The sequence below is a fragment of the Camelus bactrianus genome, chromosome 20 (genome assembly GCF_048773025.1).
Source record: "Camelus bactrianus isolate YW-2024 breed Bactrian camel chromosome 20, ASM4877302v1, whole genome shotgun sequence".
Taxonomy (NCBI): Eukaryota; Metazoa; Chordata; class Mammalia; order Artiodactyla; family Camelidae; genus Camelus; species Camelus bactrianus.
In genome coordinates, this window is record NC_133558.1 from 8,641,263 (window position 1) to 8,664,376 (window position 23,114).

Here is a 23,114-nt window from a genome sequence, read left to right on the forward strand (position 1 = left end):
AATCTCCAAATTGGAAATGGCCCTCAAAGAATGTTCAGTGCCTTACCAGGACCCAGGGCAATGCAGAAGACCTGGTCACCAGCATCCACTCACACGGTCATCTCCCTCTTCTAAATAATGAACCATTTCAACAAGTATTTGGCAAAGCTAATTTCACTTGGGTTGGAGAATTAGTTCAGCTGTATTTAGTTCCAAAATCAAAAATAAAGAAAGTACTTGAAAATCAAAAAAACCTACCCCTAACTTGACAACATCCCAGAATCGTAAAACCATCGCTTCCAATTCAATAATAAGATGACAGACAACCCCCATTTAAAATGGTCAAGTGAGCAGAATATTTCACCAAAGAAGATAGATGACTGGTTAATAAGCCTATGAAAAGGTGCCCAACATCATCAGTCATTAGGGAAATGCAATTCAAAATTATAATGAGACACCACTACACACTAACCATAAAAGCTACAAGCAAAAAGACTGATGATATCAAGTGCTGGCGATGAAGAAATCAGAACTCTTCTACATAGCTGGTAGGAATGCAAAATGGTGCAGCTGCTTAGGAAAACAGTTTGGCAGTTTCTTAAAAAGTTAAATCTTTGCATACCATATAACCCATCAATTTCACTCCTAGATGTCCATCTGAAAGAAATGAGAACATGGGTCTACAAAAGACTTGTCTGCATATGTTCACTGAAGCATTATTCATAATAGCTAAAAACTGGAAACAATACAAATATCCATCAAATGTTGAATGGATAAACGAAATGTGTTACAGCCACACTATGGAACATCACTTGGCAAGTAAAAAGAAAGAACTTCTGACACATGCAGCAATACGAATGAACAACAAAAACATGCTAGGTGAGAGAAGCCAGACATAAAAGACCTCATGTTATGATTCCATTCATATGAAATTTCTGGGAAAGGCAAAATGTTAGAGACAGAAGGCAGATGCGTGGTTGCCCAGGGTTAGGGGTGGGAATGGCGGTTGGCTGAAAACAAGCATGAGGAAACTTTTGAGGGTATTGAAGTGTTCTAAAGCTTTCTGTGCTGCACAACCATACGAGTTTACTAAAAATGATCAGATCACTCACAATGGGTGCAGTTTATAATATATAAAGGATATCTCAATAAAGTTGTTTCATTTTTTTAAAAAAGCAATGCTAAAGCTGCAAACCAACTTAATTTGGGGCTTCAAAACGCTATAGTTTTAGTTTATGGATATTACACTAACTAAAAGAGAATCTCATTACCCTAAGGGCTATTATAGTTGGAAATTGGAAATTTAAAAAACAATTCACATCATTTTTGTAGTTATTTTTCCATGTTTTTTAAAATACTCATTAACAATTCTCAGGAAAAGTCTAAACCCCAAGGCATCCCAGACTTGCCCAAACCTGAGGGACCAGCTCCTTCAAAGCCCTGTTGACGAGTGTAGAACCGTCCGGGTGAGGGAGTGACATGGCTCTCAGCAGCGAGTTTGAGAGCCAACATTCCCTTTGGCCTGAGTCTGAAATAAAAAGAACTTCCCCCTTCAAGCTCTTCCCGCTGAGAGGACAACACTCAGTGAGTGTGTCCGAGGGGCCCACCCCATCAGCTGAACTCCCCAGAGGGGCTTCTCCACCCAGTCTTTCTAGACCCACACTTGGGACACATCTTGATAGGCACAGCATCGCCCCATGTGCCTGCCAGGTGGCCTGGATCCAGCCAAAACCTGCATCAGGCAGGGTTCTCCAGAGAAACAGAACCAATAGGATGTGTATGTACGGAGAGAGAGGTTTATTTTTAAGGAATCGGCATGTGCAATCATGGGGATCGGCAAGTTCGAAATCCATGGGGCAGGCCAGCAGGCTGCACACCCAGGAAGAGTTGATGCTGCAGTTCCCAGTACAAAAGCAGTCTGAAGACAGAAGTGCTTTTTCCTCGGGGGACCTCAGCCTTTCCTAACTCCTTTGAGGCCCTACATTTGAACTCAAAGGGTCTAAGGCTCACAGTGGTCCTTTGCTGGTGCACGCCGTGCAGGAGGCGCTTGGTAAAGGCTTGCAGACCATAAGCCATTTGGACAGATGACCGTACAACTCCATGGAGTCAGTCATGTTTATGGGCTCTCCCATCACCTACTTTAAACATACGCACACCCTAAATTGAATAATGACAGTAAGGTTGACGCCATTTGATCGCCACATATATTTTTCTCCCCACTGGTTTTACTATGGCCACTAGAAGAAGAGCAAAATGCCAAATGCGTATTTCATAAAGTAGACAAAGAACCCACATAATCCAGAAATGTCTACATCTGTAAAATCTTCAACCAAGTCTAGTTCTTCTAATCAGCACCTTTGTGGAGCCCGGCCCCCAGCTCGGAATGAGACCACTCTTAATCCCTCCATCGCCACTACCCTCCAGTAGTGTGGTCCCCACAGCATTTCGTGATGTATCCCCCACATTGTGAGGGAACCTCCAGAAAGACAGAGCTGAGAGGAAGCACTGGACGTAGGCACACCTGGGGGTGGGGGGCAGGGCTGCACTTTTCAAGGGGCTGAACTGGTAATATTTTTATTTAGGAGCGGCATGTGGACGGTGTTCCATCCACCACATGGGCTCAGGAAGCAGAGGACGCTGCTCTAATGAGGGGTGGGTGATGAAGGTGACACGTGGGGAGGAGCAGAACACAAAATGGTCAAATTCTAGGAGTTCACAGTTCCCAGGTACCTACTGAGACCCAGCTAACCTCCCTGTCCCGAGTTCCATGAGAAGGCCCGGCATCCTTCTCACAAGGGATGGTAAATCTTCATAGGAGGATGCTAGGTTCCTGGTAACACCAGCAACACTTTCTGGATCACCTATCTATGAAGCAAGGACTCGATTTTCAGCCAAGATAACATCTGAAGCTTGGCTTATGTACATTCCCTTTTTAAAATAAAAAATTTAACTGTGTTTTCTGAGTCTAGCAGGAAGGAATCATCTCATTAGAAAATGAGAAAAAAAATCTTCAAAAGCACCATTTGGAATAGGCTAGACAATTGATCACACTGGGGAGAAGTAAAATTAACATTTATTGAGCCCATGGAGACAAGGAAGGGGGGCCATAGACTAGGTCTTTACACAACCTCCTCATTTTAATTGTCACACCTGTATGATGGTATCTTCAACCCCATTTTATTGATGAAAAACTGAGGCTCAGGAAGGTCGTTACCTGTCCTAATGTCACATAGTTGGAACCTGCCAACCCTTCCCAGCATTGGCTAGTCTTGTGAATCACAACATCGTAAATAATGATGCCCTTTGCTGGGCCATGATTGCCCTTAATCAAAATATATAACTAATTGCCTGTGTATTTCTTCATCAGTGAAACCCTTAAAACATTGCTATCTGCCTTCACTTATTTTTATTACTACTTTTTTGGTTCTTCCCCAGTTTCAGGTATCAAACTGTCCAACTTCTTCATTTGGTTTCACCTCACTCCATTTTTAACTTCTGCAGAATTGTACATTTTTCAAAGCCAGATACCATCAACAAAATACTCACTCAACTGAGCCTAATTTCAGTGAGATAAAAGGAGGCTGGTGATGCTTGACTTTTCCTAACTGTAAACAGAGTCGTTCCTTTCATTCCCATATGCCCCAGGGCTTCCTCAACACTGCACCAAATCAACAGACCGCAATGATTTCTCTCAGTGTCCAGCGGTAGAGACTCAGAAAAAAAAATGCATTCCCCTTTTCTAGAGTCTTCAGACAGGAACAGATGGAGAAGACTTGAAGGAAGAACAGGAAATGCAGGGTTTGCTGGAGTTTCAGAAGGGTTACTCTCAAGTCCAAATACACTGTTTCATTATCAGCAGCCGTATCTCTGCTAGTGTGGCAACCCCGGCCAGCCAGCGGGGCCCCATCTCAACCCCATTTCCTCCCTGCTCTCTCAGGCCTGTTTCCAGCAGCCCTCCTCAACCTTGAGCAGTTTCTGACACTGTGAAGGAGGGCAGGAAAGGACACAGAGCTCCAGGTCCGCAGCTAATGATGACAAACAAGTTGGAGCAAGAACAGTGTGCGGCAGCAGGATCAAAGCTCAGTGAAACCCTACAGCCTCATTCACCATCCCAAAGAGCCATCCATCCCATGAGACTTCCCCAAGGGAGCCTGCACTACTGTCTCCCAAAACTGGGGCAGGGACCGTGGAACAGACATCATTATGTTACGCACAAAGGCAACAGGTATTTGAACACAGACCCCCTGCCAGGTTAATGACTCACGGCAGGGCACAGCTTCTTTTCCCAAAGGCCAGAGGGCTATCACACCTCTATCTGGCTGCTGCAGCCTCCACATCACCTGGGAGCTGGCTGCAAATTCTGAATCTCAGGTCCCACTCTAGAATCTGCATTTGGACGAGACGCCCAGGTACTGGGACTGGAAACTGAAGTCTGAGAGGCACTGGGCTATTGCAGGCAGCACAAAAATGTTCTGTATTGACTGACACATCCTGTTTGTAACCTGAGCATTCATTCATTCCATGAAAGGCATTCATTTGTCATTAAAGAAATATTTACAGTGTGCCCAGGAGGTGACTCAGTGCCTGGCACTGTCTAAGGGAGATAAGGCAACCAGGGGAGCCAAGCAGACAAAGGCCCTACCACCTCAAAGAACTTACATTCTAACTGGGGAGACAAGTAACACACGAGAGGCTGAGCAAACAAACGAAGGAGATTATCACCAACTGTGACAGCACTACCAAGAGGACAAAGAGGATGATCGAGGTACAATGGAGAGCCGCGTGGAACTTTCGAGTGGGAAGGGAGGACCAGAAACGCCTCTCTCCTGATAGAACATTTGAGCTGAAACTTGAAAGTGAGAATGGGCCAGCCAGTCAGAAGAGTGAGGGGAGAACCTTCCAGGCAGAGGGAAGAGCCAGTCTGTAAAGACCCAGAGTCAGGAAAGCGGTTAGTGTGTTGGGAGGAACAGAAAAGAGGCCTAAGTGACAGGAGCGGAGGGAGTGAGCCCCAGAGAGCACGTCATCACCCAAGGGGTGGGAGAGCTTCCGAGGCAGGACCATTTCAGCCACAGAAGTCACAGTGAAGAGCTCAAATGCTGGTCCAAGTGCCATGGGAGCCACTGAAAGGTTCTGAGCAGTGAGCGACGCAAGCACATACATACGTGTATATGCCACTCACCTGTTCTGTGGAGAACAGAGTGGAGAGGAAACCAGAGGGGAGTGAGGAGGCGGCTGACTGCACAGTCTCGGTGGAGTGGCCTGCTCTGGGAGGACAAACCGGGGACATGTTTTGCCTGACCAAGGGCCGGCCAGGAGTCACGCTGGGCCCTCCGTGTGATGCTGCTCTGGATACAAAGGTGAGCAAGACTGTCCTCGGCCGCCTTCAGGCACCTGGCAGTCAGGGGCTCGTGGAGAGAGGCACACGAGGAAATTGACAAAGAGCAGCGTCCAGTCAAGTGCCCGTTAATTTGGCAGTGTCTTTGTTAAATGAAACAAGCACATCCTTTTTCACCAGCAGTTAACGTATTTATCCTACAAGGAGATTGGCATCTACGCAAAATGCCATCTGCTCTAGATTATTCATTACATGTTTGTATAAGCAAAAGATTAGAAACAACGTAAATGTTGAGTAATAGGAACTGCTTAAATAAATTTTGATTTGTCCATACAATGAAACACTATGCAGGCCAAAATTAGGAACAAGAATACTTTCACATTTTGAGTTTTTTATATACACATATATACAATTTATGTATATAAATTTTCAAGATAATATATTGTTGCATGACAAAAATGGTATGTATGAGATTTCACTAATCCTGGGGTTATTTTGGGGACGGAGGTAATTGGGTTTATATATATATATATTATATATATATATATATTTTTAGACAGAAGTAATGAAGCATGCACTCTACCCTTAACCTATGCCTTCCCCCACTGATGTCACTAATTGGGTAAAAAACATTTTTCAAATTTTCACACACAGATTCACCAGCACATACTCAGAAAAATCTTCAAAAGGAGACATAAAAAAGCTTATAATCGTGATTGCTAAAGGACAGCGACTGGGGGACACTAAACACTTCACCATGTACTATTTTAAATGTGTTAACAGCATTTGAAATTTGTACCATGTGAATATATAACCTATTTAAAATAACTAAATGAAATCTACTTTTTAAACAAATGTATTAAAATAAGTGCGAGAAAAGATGGAGCTTCATGGTGCTGAGACCTCAGATGGGTATGTGGGGGTGCAGGATGGAGGACAAGAATTCTGGGAGGAGGTAACACTGGAGCTGAGTCTTGAAGGATGAAAAGGCATCCATCATGCACACGAGGCAGAAGCATGTTCCTGACAGAGGTATGGACATATGAACAGATCAGGGCCCTTCCAAGAAACACCTGTGGTTTGGTTTAGCTGAAGTGCACAGGGTTCCACAACAGGCAGCAGGACATGAGGCTGGGCAGGCTCATTAGAGGTCAGCTCTTGCCCATCAAGCCAAGAAGTTGGGTTTTCCCAGAAGTGATGGAAGCGGGGAGCAGTGATGTGATCAGGTCTGCAGGTCTTCAAGGTAATTCTGGCAGCAGCGTGGAAGCTGGGTAGAGGCAGGGCTAGGGAGGGGCAGACTGGAGCCTAATTCGGAAACGAGGTAAGAGCCTCGTTCCTTTTACGGAGGAAGCAATGATACAGAAGCAGGAACAGATATGAGACAGATGAGGAGCTGGCATCAACCAGATCTGGGAACCCATTCCATAGGTAGGGTCAACACCAATAAAGGCTAACTTCTACCATCTCACCTGGGCTGCAACTGACAGAAGGGAGGCAAGGAGCAAGTTTAGGGGATGGGAGAGGAAGGGAAGACTCTGGGGGAGGAGCAACGGCGGGTTCACATCTCTAGCTGTGTGTCCTGAAGCAATTCAACTGTAGCCTCATCTGTAAAATGGGTACCTACCTTAGAGGATTATTTTAGTCATGGAATGAAACATTTTACAGATAGCTCCTACCACACTGCACATGGTAGGTACATAACAAGAGGCAGCCCTGGACGCTGTAGAAATGATCCGTTGTAGAAAAGTCTCTACAACAGAGAAATGCTAGTTCACTAAGATAGGGATTTCAAGGACATTTTTAGTAATCAAAGGAGAACGTTGTGATTCAACTGATTGCAAGTTTTATGCCTCTCTGGTCCCTCCATCAGCCCCTCACCTCAGTCGGCCTGTGACCAGTATGGGTGGAGGGGAGGGGCACAGATCTCTCACCATTGCTAGAGAAGCAACCCAAAGCCCATGCCTTTGCTGATGGAAGGACAAATCGTCTAGGCCAGGACTAGTCAGGACTGGCTTGTTTCAATCCCAGGCAAACACTATTATCTATAAACCCCCAACGGTCAGACTGGCCCAATAACTGCTGCGGTTTTTCACTTCCTCTGTCGTATGTGTTGAACGTCTAACTGTGACAGCTAAACACACCATGATGACCACCCTGCCTGGTACTCGCAGGTACAATGAGAAGGAAAGCCACGTCTGGGGATTTTCCAGTGAAGATAAAGCCTGGAATGAGCCTAACATTCAGCTATCTCTCAATCCAATGCCTCCACATTTCCTATAACCACAGACTACCTCGAATTACCTGGGAAATCAGGAATTTAAAAAAGCCCAAGACTTATCTTGAAAATATGAACAAACCCCTGCTCCTTAGTTATGATTATTAAACCAAGTCTATTTCTCATGCCTCTTACTCTTGGTTTTGAAAAAGTAACCCACCTTAGCCTTGTCAAGGAAAAATCATAGGGATGTCTGAAAGTAAGAACAGAAGAAGTATCCAGAAATGTACAACTTGTGCCACTTCTCTCAAAGCCAGAGCCCCCAAATGCTCTCCTGGCTAAAGTACCAGAGATGGTCAGAAAACAGGGACATCCTTGTTCCCCAAATTGCCACCCTCCAGGAGACCTGCTCTGCGGGTCTGATCTGCAGACTGTACTACCCTGGGCTGGGGTGGTGTGGGGAGCGATGTTACAACAAGGTCTTTCTGATGTGATCAGTTATAAGCTCTCCAACAGAGACAGGACTCAAAATGGACCTGTTTTCTACAAACTGACCTAACAGATTTATGCTATAGGATGGTTATAATCTATTTTAAATGCACAGACCCATTGTAAGCCCAGAGGTTAGCCACCCAACATATACATTAGATCAAACAGAAAAGAAATATTGGCCAGAACCCAATGACGTTCAATTCAAGGCCAAAGACAACAGGCAACAAAGATCAGAAGCTTAATAAAATTAACGTGAAAACTGACCGCCTTGGATAGCCTCCTTAGGAATCCTACCAGAGGTCCCATCTGAGTCAACAAGAGAATGGCTTGAGATAAAAATGGTTTTCTAGGGTGAAAGAGTTACACATTCTGGTCATAGCTCTCAGAAGATCGAATTGAAGTGTATGTCCATGCCACCTACCCTAAACCCAAACCATGTTTTAAAAATAAAACGTTCTTTCAAACGCCAACAAAAATTCCAACTTTCAAAGGTGGGCGATAACATTTTCTCAGGATGGTAAGGAGGGAGCCACCTTCCTGGTTCGTGTGAGAACTGCTGATGGACAAATATGTACTTCTTTTTTCCTCTGGGCAAGGTAGTGACTGATGATTTGCTCTTACATGGTCCCGTCTGCCTGGGGGAAACCAGCCGCTGAAGGCTGAAGGGCTCATCCCCACCTGCTTGTCAACACCGGGCCTGGGAACTGCTGCGGGGAATTAAGGAGGGACTATTGCATGTTTAACGTGAAACTGGCAGCGTGGGGTTTTTTCGCACACCAAACATCCATGCCTCTGGAACTACTGCGCCTCTCCCCTAAGATTTTAAGATCCATTACTCCAAGTATGCGCAGAAGATAATTCCTGAGCTGCCGCACTCGAAAGTTAAATCCCTCTGGTTTTCTCAAATAAATTTGAACCAACCTATGACCTCCCCACCGCCTCCGAATCCTAATATATCCCCTCCCCACCCCACCCCCCATCCAATCATTCCCGCCACCCTTGCTTTCAGCGAAAAGGAAACAATTCCAGCTGTCCGTCACCTCTCTAATCTCACACTAAACTAACTCACAGCAGAAAGAAATAAACTATCCTAGCAGGGCGCCACAGCTGCTAACAGTCAGGTAGTCTACCGCCCCCAAGAAAACCCGAAACACGTGTGGGGCCCTTTATTCCGGCGTTCCTAGGCGCGCACTCGCCTGTCGCAGGCGCGCGCGCACGCACACACACACCCCGGCGCATCACACACAGCTGGGGACTTAGTTTTGTCTCCCTCAAGCAGTCCTTCCCTATTCCGCAGCATTTCCTCCGCCTGGTCCGCTTCCCCGGAACACACGCCTGCTACAGCCACCGCGCCACACACGTGGGGAAGCGCGTTCAGGTGGTGCCATAAGGGAGGAGGGAAGCGTAGGTGTGGGGAAGGCCAGGGATGAGGAAGGAGAAAGTGGGGTGTGGGCTATCAGGTCCCCGGGTGGGCGTAGATGCCACGTAAGCCGCTGAGATGAAGAGGGGGCGAGACGGGAAAAGCACCTGGAAAGGAAAGAAGGCTGGAGGGGAGGTGGGGGAGGGGTCACTTACCCAGGGTCTTGACAGCGATCTGCCTGGTGAGGGGCGGCGGCAGGTTGATGCACACCAAGTCCACGTCCTGATGCAGCAGCACCTCGTCAATGCGGCTGGTGTAGAAGGGGACGCTCATCTCCTTGGCCAGCTCCTCGGCTTCCTCCTGCGTGCGGCCCCACAGCGCCTTCACCGCGAAGCCCTCGTCTTTCAGCAGCGGGATGATGACACGGGCCGTGAGGCTCGTGCCGAACACGCCCACCCCGGGAAGCATGGCTGCTCCGGTCCGCCTGGCTCTGCTTTAGCTCGGATCTCCGCTCGAACACGCGCACACACACCCCTCTAGCCAGTCCTGCGCCCAGCTCGCCGCGGTGCGCCAGCCGCCGTACACCGGGCAAGGCGCCCGGGTGCCCAGAGCGCACCGAGCTGCGGACGGAGCAGGCTCGGGCGCCTCAGTACGGTGACTGCTGCAGTGTCCGCCACGAGGGGCTCCTGTCCTTCCCGGAGGCGGCGGCAGGGACCCTCCACTGGCGCCTGAGGCCCCGAAGCCCAGCGGAGCCCGGGTTCAGGCGGCGCCCCCGCCGCAGCGCCGGCCGGCTGCGTGCGCCCCGCCGAGGCCGCTCCATGGCTGGCTCATCCCCGCGCCCGAGCCGCCACAACCGGGACCGGCTCTTCCTCGCGTCGTTTCCTCAGCCGGCGAGTCGCACGCACGAGCCCCGACACGCTTCCAGAGTCCGGACCGGCGGGGCTGCGGGGCCCCTTTCCTCCCCGCCCGCCGCTCCGAATAAAATAAACCAGCGGCCACCAGGAGGCCAGCTAAGCATGCGGCTCCGAGGGTGCTGGGCGAGGAGCTAGAGCTGCAGCGCGGAGGCCACGACCCGAGCCCGGCCTTCTCATTCTACTGCCATGTTCGCTCGCCGCGCAGTTCGAGCGGCCTGAGCCCGAGGCCGGCTCGGGCTCCGGGATCCCGCGGGGGCGAGGGCGGAGTTGGCGAGTTTGGCTGTCAGCGGCCGGGGGTTCCTGCACCGCCCCCGCCGCAGCGCCGCGCGCCATTGGCCGCCGCGCGCCGCCCCCGCCCCCGCCGCCGCGGGCTCCGGGTGCGCGCTGCGCCGGGGCCCAGGAACACGCCGGGCTCCTCCCCAACCCCGCCTCGCTCGCCTCCCGCTGGCGTCTTCCCTTTCTTCGCCCTCCACCACCTCCTTCTCGCTTCTTTCCAAACCCGGCCCTAAGCAAGCCAATAAATCTATCAAGGCAGGACGCGCCCTAATAGGCTAGTCGTCGGTGCCTCGGAAGAGAGCAGCGGGCGCCCCGGCCCGTGGGAGGCCAAGGGACGCGGCGAGGTGTGAGCAGTGGGTAATTACCACCTCCGCTCCGGGAGCGCTTCCTCCAGGCCGGGAACCAAGCTAGGGAAGCTTTCCAGGCATTCTCTCTCTCTTAATTCTCGCACCAACCCTAAGTTAATTGAAAACCCATTTAACCGATGATGTAACTGAGTCCTGGGAAGGGACTTGAGCAAGGTCGCACAGCAGGTAAGCAACAGGCCTGGATGGGAATCCAGGCTCCAGAGTTCGGGCAACGAGCTGAGTTCTCCCCTCTCCTTCTAAGAGAAACTGCTCCGATTGTGCGCCCCACCCGCCGGCCGCGCAAGCACCGTCCAGCCGTCTTGTCTGGATAAGCCCTGCTTCCCGGCGAGGCCGGCGCCCCCGTAGACGCTGCTGTGCTAGGCGACGGCAGTGAGGTAGGGGTTCCCGAAGCGGCTGCGGCACGTCCTGTGTGTGTGTGTGTGTGTGTGTGTCGCGTCCGGTTTTCGAAACTAGGGGTCGCTTAGTCAGAAGAAACGCCAGCCTCTCGCCTCGAGCTTGGCTCCTTCGCCGCCACTTCCCGCGGCCCCCACCTCAACCCTCTGCTCCCTTCCCGAGTCCTCGCGTAGGAGCCAGAGCCAGGACGAGGGTCGCCCCGCTTCTCTGGACCCGTGGGAACCCTGCGCAGTCCGGTTTCCCGCCATATCCTGGGCTCCTATCACTCTGTCTACCTGGCCTGTAGTAAGAGCACTCAATAAACATTTGCTAAATAAGTGAATGTTCACTGATTGCCCGCTTTGCGGCCACTTGGTGCTGGGAGGGGGGACGCAACCTAAAAGGCATGGGACCTAGCCTCTAGTTCAAAGTCTCTGGAGAGGTCAGGCGCCCTGTCGTGTTCGTCTCTTGTCTTCAGCACTCAGCTCAATGTGGTACAAGGTCGGCTGGAACACAGGGGTGAAAAGCGAGATCTTCAGAAGCTTTTAAAACAACTTGTAACAACTGGCAGTGAGGCGGGGCGCTTGGAGAGAGCAGGAAACCAAAAAGCCTGTGTGTAACAATACAGGGAGGAGGCTGACCTCAGGGTGTTAGAGGAAAGGCAGCGAGGACATTGAGTGCTGGGGTGACTGAGACAAAAGGGGCGTAGCCACCAATACTGACAGGCTTCTTTAGAGCAAAGGTTTTGTAAGCACTGAGGCAGGAACGCCCACGGGGGCGGGGGTGCGGGCAATGGTGTTAGACTCAAGGCTCGGTACCCAGAGGCGGGGTCACGTGTCAAAGATGGCCCCATTCACATGGAACAGGAGATGTGCGACTGGGCGTTGGGGTTGGAAGCGGAGCTGGAGCACCTGCGGTTGACTCTGGGCTGTGTTATTTACTAGCTGGAGGATCTTAAGCAAATTACTTCACCTCTCTGGGCCAGTTTCACCCCTAAAATGAGAATAATAATGGTATATACCGCTAAGGATTTGGGGGGATTCTATGAGTTAGTTTTATAAAGTCCTTAGAATGGTGTCTGGCACATACTAAGCTCTCCATAAACGTTTATTTATATATATATATATAGAGAGAGAGAGAGAGAGAGAGTCTGTTATCAACATCATTTCTTGATGTGAGAGATAATTGTACAAGGGCAGCAACATCTAGCCAATCAGAGGAAATTCTGTGTTCTTTTAAAGGGAGCTCAACTCAGATTTATGGGTATAGCACAGAATGCTTCATTTCTAACCCTCCCAAACCACTTCTCCCTCAATTTTCCCCACCTCAACAAATGGTGCCACTGGCCCACCAGCTGGCCAGAAATCTTGGAACCATCCAGGACTCCTCTGTCTCATACACTCGAAAGCCTGCATCAGCAGACGCTGTCTGCTCTGCTTTCACGACCCATCCAGTCTGACGACTTGTCTGCTGCAGTCGGGGAGCCCCAGGCGGCAGCATCTCCTCCTCACTGTCTACCTGCTTCCACTCTTGCTCCCCATAGTCCGTGTTCACCACTCAGCAGCCAGAGTGATCCTTTAAGAGATAAGTCAGATCATGTCCCACCAGGCTTGACACCTACCAGTGAATAAACTCCAAAGTCCTCAGGATGGCCTGGAAAGCTGTACCTGACCTAACCACCCCACCTCTGCCTGGTACATCTCATCTCCTACCACTTTCCGCCCCACACCCTGCATCACAGCATGCTGGCCTCCTCGCTGTGCGCTATGCTGACTGAGCCCGTTCTTGTCTCAGGGCCTTTGCACTAGCTGTTTCCTCTGCCCACCCCCACCCCCACCCTCCACACGTATGCATGTGACTCACTCACTCACGTTACTCAGGTCTCTCCTCACACGTCCCCTCCTCAAGTTGCCTTGCCTGACCATCCTATCTAAAATGAGTCTCTGTCCCATTTCACCCCTTCGTCTGGCTTTATTTTTCTTTCTAGCTCCTCTCCCGGCCTCACTTCATATTAGAGACCTGTTTATCTCTTTATCATCCATTTGCCTCAATAGACGATAAACTCACTGAGATCAGAAGTTTCTGTGTCTTGTTCATTGCTGAATTCCTGAGCCTAAAATTGTATCTGGCACCTGCTGGACATTTAATATACATTTGTTGGATGAATGTTTATATATTCTTGTAATAACCATGTACTATCATGAGAATCGTATGAGTTATTATTTATAAATGCCCAAGAACTGTGCCAAGTGCCAGGATGGCTTAGGCCCTGGAGAAGTGCAGCTGAGCACCCAAGGCCCTTGCTCCTGGTGGCCTGTTGACTGGGGCCCTGAATTACAACGGCAGCACAGCGTGACTCATGCCAAGGTAGGGGCCTGCGGGGGCTGATTTGGGAGCGGAGAAAGGCTTTGAAATTGGAATGGGAAGTCTTTGAAGACTTGCAGAGAGAGAAGTGGGCTGGACCCCGACTTTGAAAGACTTGTGGGAGTTAGCTAGAAGAGGGGAGGAGATTCTAGTCACAGGGAGACTAAAAACAAGCTAACCCGAGGTGGAAAGTGTGTGGAGGAGGCTCGGACATGATGGGAAATCACTGAAAGGCTGAAAGCAGACCATGAACAGACTGCACTCATCTCAGGCCTGCAAGGATACCACTGCCATAACCCGAGAGTGAAGGAAGGAGGGCTGAAACAGGGTGCTTTATGTGGTGGCAAGGGGATGAAGCCTCCCAGGCCTCGTTGCCAACTGGACGTAGGAGGTGAGTGAGGAGGAGTTGGGGCGACTTCCCAGCCTGGGGCTTGCCAAGAAGCTGGGTGAGGTGCGCCTTTGTGTCTCACTAGCTCGGCAGGTCCTGCTTGATCAGCACTGAGCTGGGGAGGATGACACATCGATTCTGAGCTTCTGATCACACAGACCTTTGAACCATAGTGCTTATATCCTCAGTCCCCTCAGACACATCAGGTGGTTATTCTTCATGTAAAAACGTCTTAAACCTGGATCCTGAATCTCAACACAACCTGACATTTTGACATTGTGAAACAGTTCTGAAAATAAGCCTAGAGTTTTCTTTCCCCCCAGTCCATGGATTAGCTGCCAACCTCTACTATTTGCATTTGGGTGAAGGTTTTAGGCCCAGTCTAATGTCATTTCACATAATTGTCACATGAATCCAAAAAGAACATTCTAAACCTTCTTTTAGAAATAAAAATAGAATGGATTCTTTTTTTTATTCACAGCCCTAGGATGATGATAAAATAGAAGTTTTTCTCCTGTTACTTTAGTTTTCATGATAATTTAGAGTATTTTTCATTATAATAGTCACTTACACATATTACAGAAATTTCAGAAAACAAGATGACTTCTACCTTAATCTCTCCATCCTTACATAGCTCGTGTAAATAATTTTTATTTTGCTTCCTCAGTTTTGGAAATATTTTGATGAATAAAAGAGAAAGTCTTGCTATTTCAATTTGCTTTTTTTGACACATAGTAGAAACAGACTTTGGTTATTTTTAGCTGAGTATCCATAAATACCCAATATCCTTATAAATCCAAGTACTTGTGGAATGACATACTTTTGCTCTTTGTAGAAATAAAGCTTTGCCAAGTTGAAAAGCTAGCACAGTTATGACTTCTGAGGAGTCTGGAGCAGATCTACTAAACAGCTCTGAAACGCATCATGCTGAAATTGATTCCTGAACTTGTTTCCATCAGTAGAGTTTTGAAAAGTACCCATCCGTTCATCATTATGCTTTCAAGTCTGGCTTTTTTTGTCATGAATAATAGCTACCATTTATTGGGGGCTTGCTACACACATGAAGACATAAGTAAAGTGCTTTGTATGCACTTATGCCTCAGAATTTTTTTAGGTAAGTACAATTATCCCCACTATCACAAATAAAGAAACTGCTCCATAAAAAAGCAGTTGGCTTGAGAATGGTCATAAAGGCAGGCATCTGACCAAAATCAACTGACTCCAAAATCATAGCGCGGAACCACTGAGCATGCTGACCTTGAACTTACATTAGGTACCACAGCCCCTGCTTTGCCCTGACCCTCTCGGGAAGATGGAGAAGGAAGCACACTTGCCTTTCTCTTTGTCTCTCTCCCCATCCGCTAACAAAAGCCAATGATCCCCAGAGGAAGGCTTCAGTGGAGCTGCCCTCCAGGCCAGGAAGGAGGTGCCCTGCTGTGCAGCTGTGGGGGGGGGGGGGGACGGGGCAGGGACAGGATAGCCCATCATCATCTCTCCCCCGGTCAGCCTCCTAACAGGGCTGACCCTCACACTCCAGCTGCCTCTGATCTGTAAGGATCAGAGCATGCTTTGCAAAGCATGTCACTGACTTGTTTAAAACTGCTCTTTTTGTCCGGTGCTTACAACACAATCTAAACCCCACAACATGGCCCGGGAGGCTCTCTGCTCTGTCCCTCCCCATCCTGGTCGGACACCACTCACTCTCCAGCTGAGGATCAGTTGCTCTTGCCTCCTCTCGACTCCTTGGTTCTCTCCTGCTTCAAGATCTTTGCGCTTTCTTTTCCCTCTGCCGGGAAAGCAGCTCCTCAGCCCTCCATTCAACTATTGGCTTGTTCTCAGCTTCTTGGGCTCCATTACATGTGGCATCCTCCCCACCCTGTGATGGTGATTCTTTCCAAACCCCCTGGGGCTGCTTTCCATCGCCACCCGACTGCATTCCATTCAGCCACTTACACAGTCTTCTTGAGTTTGCTTCCTTGAACTGCCCATCTCTCCTGGCTGGAATAGAAGCTGCTTTCGTCCCAGACTCTTGTTGGTCTCATTTATCGCTTTAATCTCGACAGCCTAAAACAGTACTTGGTACCTTACTGATAAGTAATAAATCTTTGTTGAATAAATCAATCCCATAGACAGTCAAGTTTTCTAATATACAATGGCATGGAAAAATGATTATAGCATAATGTTATGTTTAAAAGCCAAGATAATATTGCCTATATAATATTATTGCAATTATGTATTTTTGTCTTTTTATTGAGGTGAAATATACATAACATAAAATTTTCCATTTTCATCATTTTAAGTGTACAAGTCAATGGCATTCAATACTTTCACATTGTTGTGCATTCAACCATGTATTTTTAAGAAGAAATAACCTATGAAATAAAAACTGCTTTCTAGATGTATTTTCCTCTTTTCTTACATTCAAAAATAAAGGGAAAAAAACAGGTAAATGTTTAAATGAACTAACAGTTCTGGTCACATGCTCAGAAATTTCTTGTATCTCTAATTCCAACTCTGAGGAGATGAACTAGGTACTAGTTCATTTAACTAGTTGCTAGTCCTCTGAAATAATAAAAATAATAGTTGACTCAGCTAGGTGGTATAGCAACAGATTTCTTATCTGTGCCACTCACCAGCCTAAGTGAGACTCAGGTGCTCTTTAAATCACCATCACCAAATTCATGGCTCTTGGAGGGTCGGAACAGGTGTAAAGTAAGTACTCAGGGGCTTGGGCATCACAAGTTTACATGGAAAATACAGAACTTTTCTTCTTGATGTGTGAAAATCCTCAGGGCACTTGGCCTCTTCGTGCCCATGATTTCTCTGGGATAAGGCTCTTCTGAGTAACTTTCTGCTGCCTCAGTCAGCCTGTGAAGGTTTAGGGGCAGATGGTATAATTGCTCCATAAATAAACAGAAAGTAGGTATGGTGCTTTTTCCGGACGGATCAGTAAGTACATAGGAAACCTATTTAGCATCCCAAATCTTTAACACGCTGCTTACATACACAGATTAGCGCACCAGGAAAATAACCCTTGTAACAGTCTGGCAGAAAGAAAGCACTGCTGGGGAAAGGATGACGTGGACTTTGCAATTCAAATTAAGAGCCATTTCTGGTTTAAAGGGTTAAGCACATAAGATAATATATGCTCCATTTTAAACAAGTCTCTCCTATTTTTCAGTTGAGGCAACATACAGAATCCAAAAATCAATCACTTGAACGATATGTATCTGGGCAGTGATACCATAATGTAGGCTCTAGCCCTGTAGTTATATGGTCCAAAGGGCTGAGAGACCCAGGGCTTGTTCTCAGGTAGAGGTAATTGGGGGCTAAGTGTGGTCTGGGGTCACTCAAGTGCAACGGGAGGAGAAGGAAACCAAGGCCACTCATTCATTCATTCATTCACCCAGGGATGATAGTAAAATTATTTAACATCTGGTATATTATGGGCACCAACCAATCCAAACAAACGCCAGTACCCTAGAGCAGGGTCTTGGAGGCCCCCTGCTGGATCAACCATCAACATGTTAGTTGCTGGGTCACGGTCAAGCCCAGGAGACTGGGGGAGAGGTCAGGGCACTGGGGTGGCAGGAAGCACTCAAAGCTCAGGGCAGCTGCTAAGCATTTCCACAAGCCGTACAACCACACCAGACACGCACTGACCTGCAGCCCTACATCCAATGAGGGTCATTTCCTGCCTGCTCTGCATGGGTCCCTCGGTTGCTCACTGGGAATAAAAGAACTAAAAGATGTCATCATGTTCATCAGGAAGCTCGTGGCCTTGAGTATCAGACAGAAGCAAACAGGTACGTGCCATGTACTATGTGAGAAGCAAAAACCACGTGGGAGGGGGCGGGGCAGAGGAGGGGGTGGTGGGTTGGGGAGGAGAAAGGAATAGGCGATGTTGTTTGCCTCAATGAAAGGACATGGAGATTCCCTTCTGTATCCGTGGAGGGACAGCCCAAGTAGGAGCGGGAGCAGCAGCCCTGATTCTCCCGGAATTCCCTTTCCGTTTGGGGAAAGTCTCTCACCAGCTACTGTTACCACCATGACAACCCAGCTGTCCTCCCCACCCCCCGTCGCTCCTCACCTCCAGACCCCCAGGCCACCTGCACACGCCTTTTATTTCTCCTCTTCACACACAGCTAGGACGTGACTACAAGTTTTCAATGAAACTTTGCGGAGGGCCAGGAGCTAAATGATATCAGGTATATATCATGAAACTTGGGCACGTGGCTCACAAACTAGAACATAGTTATCTTCAGCCCACAGAGCTTGCCCACCCTTACCACTTCATGGTCCGCAGATCAACAGTATTTGACAGTCTGTTGAGGTAAACCAAGGAAGGCCTCACACAGTGGGGGTGACCTATCTGTGGGCCCACAGGTCCCTTGGGGGAAGAGAGACCATCTCTCAAGCAGAACTTTAACTCACTGGCAGCTGCTGGCCCTCTGCCCGTGGGTTGAGAAGCTTGCTTGTGCCCCAACTAGAAGAACACTGTCTAGCAGTGGAGTGGTGCTCATGAGTGTGCAAAGTCATAGAGAGATAACAGGCAGATAAAGGCTACTGAAGAGCACAGAGAAGAGAAGCCTGGCTATGAGAGTCCAAACCAAGAAAGGGGAAGAGAAGTCAAAAGAAAGTTCCTGGTGATGAATTTCTGGGGACAAGTCTACCAGCTGAAAGATGGAACCAGCCCCACAAGGACTCACATGGAACTACAGGAAGGCCTGGGTATAGGACGGAGACCTTCCCCAGCTAGAACACCAACCCCCAGGCCAAGCTAAATGAATATTCGATTCACTTCACCCACTCTGATCTAATCGGATCACATCCCAAGTTAAGGAACCCCATCAGGCAACAGAAAAGAAGAAGTATCTGAAAGAAGAAGGACTTGATTAACCAGCAGGTCCTAGCTGTGCTGGGTGAACAGAAACTACTTCTGCATCAACCAGCCGGGGCCCTAGGAGTGGGTCACAGGGGCAGTGACACAGCTGACACCCACATCGTCCTAACCTGCTCTGGCATTTCCAAGGGCAGGAGGTTACATTAGGCCCCCTGCAGCCTGGAGGGCAGAGAAGGGGTTGGCTTTTCCAGGACTAGGTGATGCTTTTGGGAGCCATAATTAATTTCAAACACTGTTTGAAGGCACCAGAATTTCTAACCAAATTCTGGTTCCTTTATGAAATGAGACCTGCGTTCGTGGAAGTCATAGGACAGGCAAGGTGTCGATGGCAGCGTCTGTGTAAGTTACCAGGATGTGCTCCTGCCAGGTTCGTGGGCCAATGACCACTGAGCACCTGCTAAAGGCAAAGGCTTACCCCAGTGCTGGCTCTGCCACACTAGTCAAGACTCCCCTGCGGTAGAAGCACCAGTTTCACTTTTAATTAGTTGGCGGTTCACCTGCTCAGCACTTCTTCCTTCTACGGATCACTTTCACTTTTAGTCTCTTTCAGCTTGCAAAGGACTGCTTGGGCCAAGTGCCAAGTAGGTGGCCTGCCTCTTCTTGCCTTCCTTGCAGAAACATAAACGAGGGCACAGTCTTTATCTGATGTTGAAAAGAGTCAGTAGAATAGTTCAGAGCAGCAGCAGAAACATCTTAACATCTGTCCAGCACAGAGAGGGGAAACACTGACTAGAATGGAGACAGGTGAGAAGTCAAATGGAAATCACAGCATTTATGTAGAACTCTCAGTAGAGATATGAGTGTGGGACTTTTATGGCAACAGCTGGGAGGGCAACTTGAAAGCCAAGCTTTGGAAACAGAGGCTCGGGGTAGAGCCCTGGGGATGGAAGGATGAAGTAAGAGGTTTCTAAAGCCAGCTATACCACATACGAGTGGGCAGCAGGTGACAAGAATTGAGAAGCCCTCTGCTGTGGCCTCTGATTCTCAGATCAGCTTCCCTACCCAAAGTTCCGCTAAGCAGAGCAGCAGACAGCAGCCCTATTCTGCCAGCCAGAGGGTGAGAGAGTGGACAAGAGAAAGAACCTAAAGCCATTCTCCACCTCTACGGTCAGTTACTGTTGGCTACTCTGAACGGAAGTCTCCTTCTCTGAAGAGTGAGAGGATTGTGTTAGTAAGTGATCAAGGTCCCACCCAGTTTTCATAAACCAGTGTCCATTGTCTGGTATCCATTCATTCCATGATCAGTTCATCCCTGTCAGATACTGCGCTGGACTGTTTCAGAAGTTCCACAGGGGAAAAGAGGAGAGAAACTGAAAAGGAACTGATCCAAAAGAGTTTTTAATGTACACACAAGTAAGCAGACTGGTACACTACAGACCAGTCCAGGTCTGGATCTAGAAGACAAAAGGCCGCCTTTACTTTTTTTCCCTGTGACTCCCTTTTAACCACAGCATATTTTTTTAATAATACCTGTGAATAGGTTTTGTGGTTAAAATAGAACACTCCTTGGAAACTGGCTCCAAGGTTTGGTAAACAGAGTTTTCTCTGTGAACAATGTAAGCACTTATTACTATGTTTATTGTGTGAAGCCCTAATACCCAAATATGCCCCTGCGGGACACTATGCCAACCCCGTTAACATTCATAAGATGCTAAGGACACAAGGGCTTTGAAAGGAAAACTTGGGTGGTTCGTTTTAATCCTGCAAGAACTCAAATAGTTACACTTAGCAGGAGCACATAGCTCACCAGTAAGCAAACTGAAATACATGAAAAACATTTTTTATCATTTTGAGGACTTGAAAATTTTCTATTCATATATTTGTGTTCCAATTCCATGTCAAGATTGTGCCAAGATTCAGAGAGCCATATTGCACTAGAAAAGAGTTAATCTCTCTAAAGGTGAATCACTTTTTTCTTCTTAGCTAATAAAGAAATTGGTATTTTTAATGAACTATAAGTAAACTGCAGTTTAGCTGCATAGAGAGCTATGAGAATCTTTAACTACTCTATTATCAGGAGACCCACTGATTTAATTATTTTTGTTCTAAACTAAACTGTTTTACTGATGTTCATTCTGAGTATTCCAAATGATTCAAATACACAATTAAGTACTTTATAATGGAGGCCACCTTCTAATTAGGTGAAGCAACAGGGATAAGATTTGGGGGAAAAAGAATATATTTTCTCAGATTTAGATCACTCTCCTAAAACATTAAAAACCTTCAAGATTTAGAATTTTTTTACTTTAAAAAGCTTTATTAAAAAGTTCATTCATCAAAAGTGGGTAGTGAATTATCACAGGGTGCTCGTATCTGTGTAACAGCTCCCAGACCATTAAGTAGAGCATTACCAGCAACCCAGGAAGGCCCCTCTAACCCCCTCATCACTATCCCCTCCCCAACTCCCCAAAGTTAACCACCATTCTCACCTCTAACAACAAACCTTAGTTTTGCTAGTTTTAAAATTTCTGATATAAATGAAATAATATAATATATATTCTTTTTTAGATGACTTTCTTGATTCCACATGGTGTCTTGGAGAGTCACCTGGGGTGTTATGCAAAGCCGTGGTTCATTCATTTGATTGCTGTCTGATACTAACACTCCATTGTTATGACGATTCAACAACTTACTCACTCATGCTACTGTTCCTGAATATTTGGGTTTGCTTACAATTTGGAGTTGTTAGAAATTGTGCTAGTATGAACATTCTGGTACATGCCTTTTAATGTGTAACTCTGTATGGATTTCTGTTGGGTAGACACCCAGGAATGAAACTGTGGGGTCATAGGTTATGTGAAGAATGTTCAATTTAGAGAAACAGTGCCAAACAGTTTTACAAAGTGGTTGTAAAGTTTCTTTTATTCTTGGCAGTCACTCTTTTTCTATTTCTGGCAACAGAAGTAGAGTGAGTAGGATTTTTAATGTCTTACAGTTTTCTTAGAACAAAACATCTTTTTATAAACACTATTTGAATGAGTAAAGCTTTAAGTAATTAAGGGTTTAGAGATGAAATTTATTTCTAAACTACAATTTTTTTTTAAGTGAAAAGTGCTTGGGGCAAAATACATTTGGGATTTCCTTGTTGCCAAAATATCTGAAAAGTAATTCCAGCTGCTGGGCTCAAATAACCCACAGCTGGGCTGGCGAGCCTCTGACCTGATACTATCCTGGGGCTTTCAATAAAATAAACAAACAAAACACAGAGAGAAGCTAAGGATCCCCCAGTATAAGAGCAATGTCACTCCCAAGAACTTAGCAAATAAGCAAACATTTTCAACATAGCCATAGTGCCACCAAAAAGTGGGCAGCTTTGAAGACTGAAAAAGAAGTTTCTAAGTTTGGAAAATTCCTTCTCCCTGATATGGAAGACAGGCAGAAACCAATATCTGTAGTTGGAAAGAGAAGTTTTTCAAAGGACACTGCAATGCCCATCGGGCTATCCCCTACCAACTTCATTCAGTGTAGAGCTGTTTTTCTTCCCAGTGAGAAGTCTGATTCTCTCACCAGCTCTTTGTGAGCGAATGGGCTCGCCAGCGCCCCCTAGGTTCTGTAACCAATTTCTTGCCAAGATCAACAAGGTTCCAGCGAAAGAAATTAACATTTTTGTGTGTACAAGTTCATAAAGGCCAAATAGCCAGTTAACTAAAAATTGTTTTTAAAAGTTTGTGATTAAACTGGATAAATAAATTTCAGTACATTCACACAATAGAATGCTACATAGCAACAAGAATGAACCAACTCCAATTACAAGGGGCAATATAGGCAAGTCTCAGGGACATGATGTGGTGTGAAAAGAAGTCAGACGCAAAAGTTCAGAAGTGGGCAAATCTAATTTATGGTGACAGAAATGAGAATAATGTGCCAGTGGTGGGGACTGCCTGGCAGGGGGCACAGGGGGCTTCTCATGTGCTGGTCTTGTTCTATCTCAATCTGAGTATTGGTTATACAGGTGTGTTCATTTTGTAAAAGCTTAACAAGATATGTACTTATGATGTGTGCGTTTTTCTGTTGTGCTTGTTGCATTTCAGTATTTTTTTTTTTCATGTAAGGTTGCTATTGAGAGAAAACCTTAACTGTGATTCTTTTTTTTTAACAGTCCAGCAGCTTAGAATAATGTTAAATAGCTCACTCCCTGCTCAGGAGCA

At 47.1% G+C, this 23,114-nt stretch overlaps 1 protein-coding gene and 1 long non-coding RNA gene across 2 annotated transcripts in view; one reads left to right on the forward strand and one right to left on the reverse strand.

The window, feature by feature from the left end:
* Window positions 1–10,551, reverse strand: part of GFOD1 (Gfo/Idh/MocA-like oxidoreductase domain containing 1) — a 91,482-nt gene extending 80,931 nt beyond the window's left edge. Inside the window, exon 1 of the mRNA XM_010945705.3 lies at window positions 9,597–10,551. Coding sequence (XP_010944007.1) covers window positions 9,597–9,849 — 253 coding nt within the window. The 5' untranslated portion in view covers window positions 9,850–10,551. The remainder of the gene's footprint in view (window positions 1–9,596) is intronic.
* Window positions 10,552–10,794: 243 nt separating this feature from the next.
* On the forward strand, window positions 10,795–11,654 carry LOC123614064 (uncharacterized). The gene is made up of 2 exons (XR_006721538.2): window positions 10,795–11,104; window positions 11,183–11,654. It is a non-coding gene; the product is annotated as an uncharacterized LOC123614064 (long non-coding RNA).
* The last annotated feature ends 11,460 nt before the right edge of the window (window positions 11,655–23,114 follow it).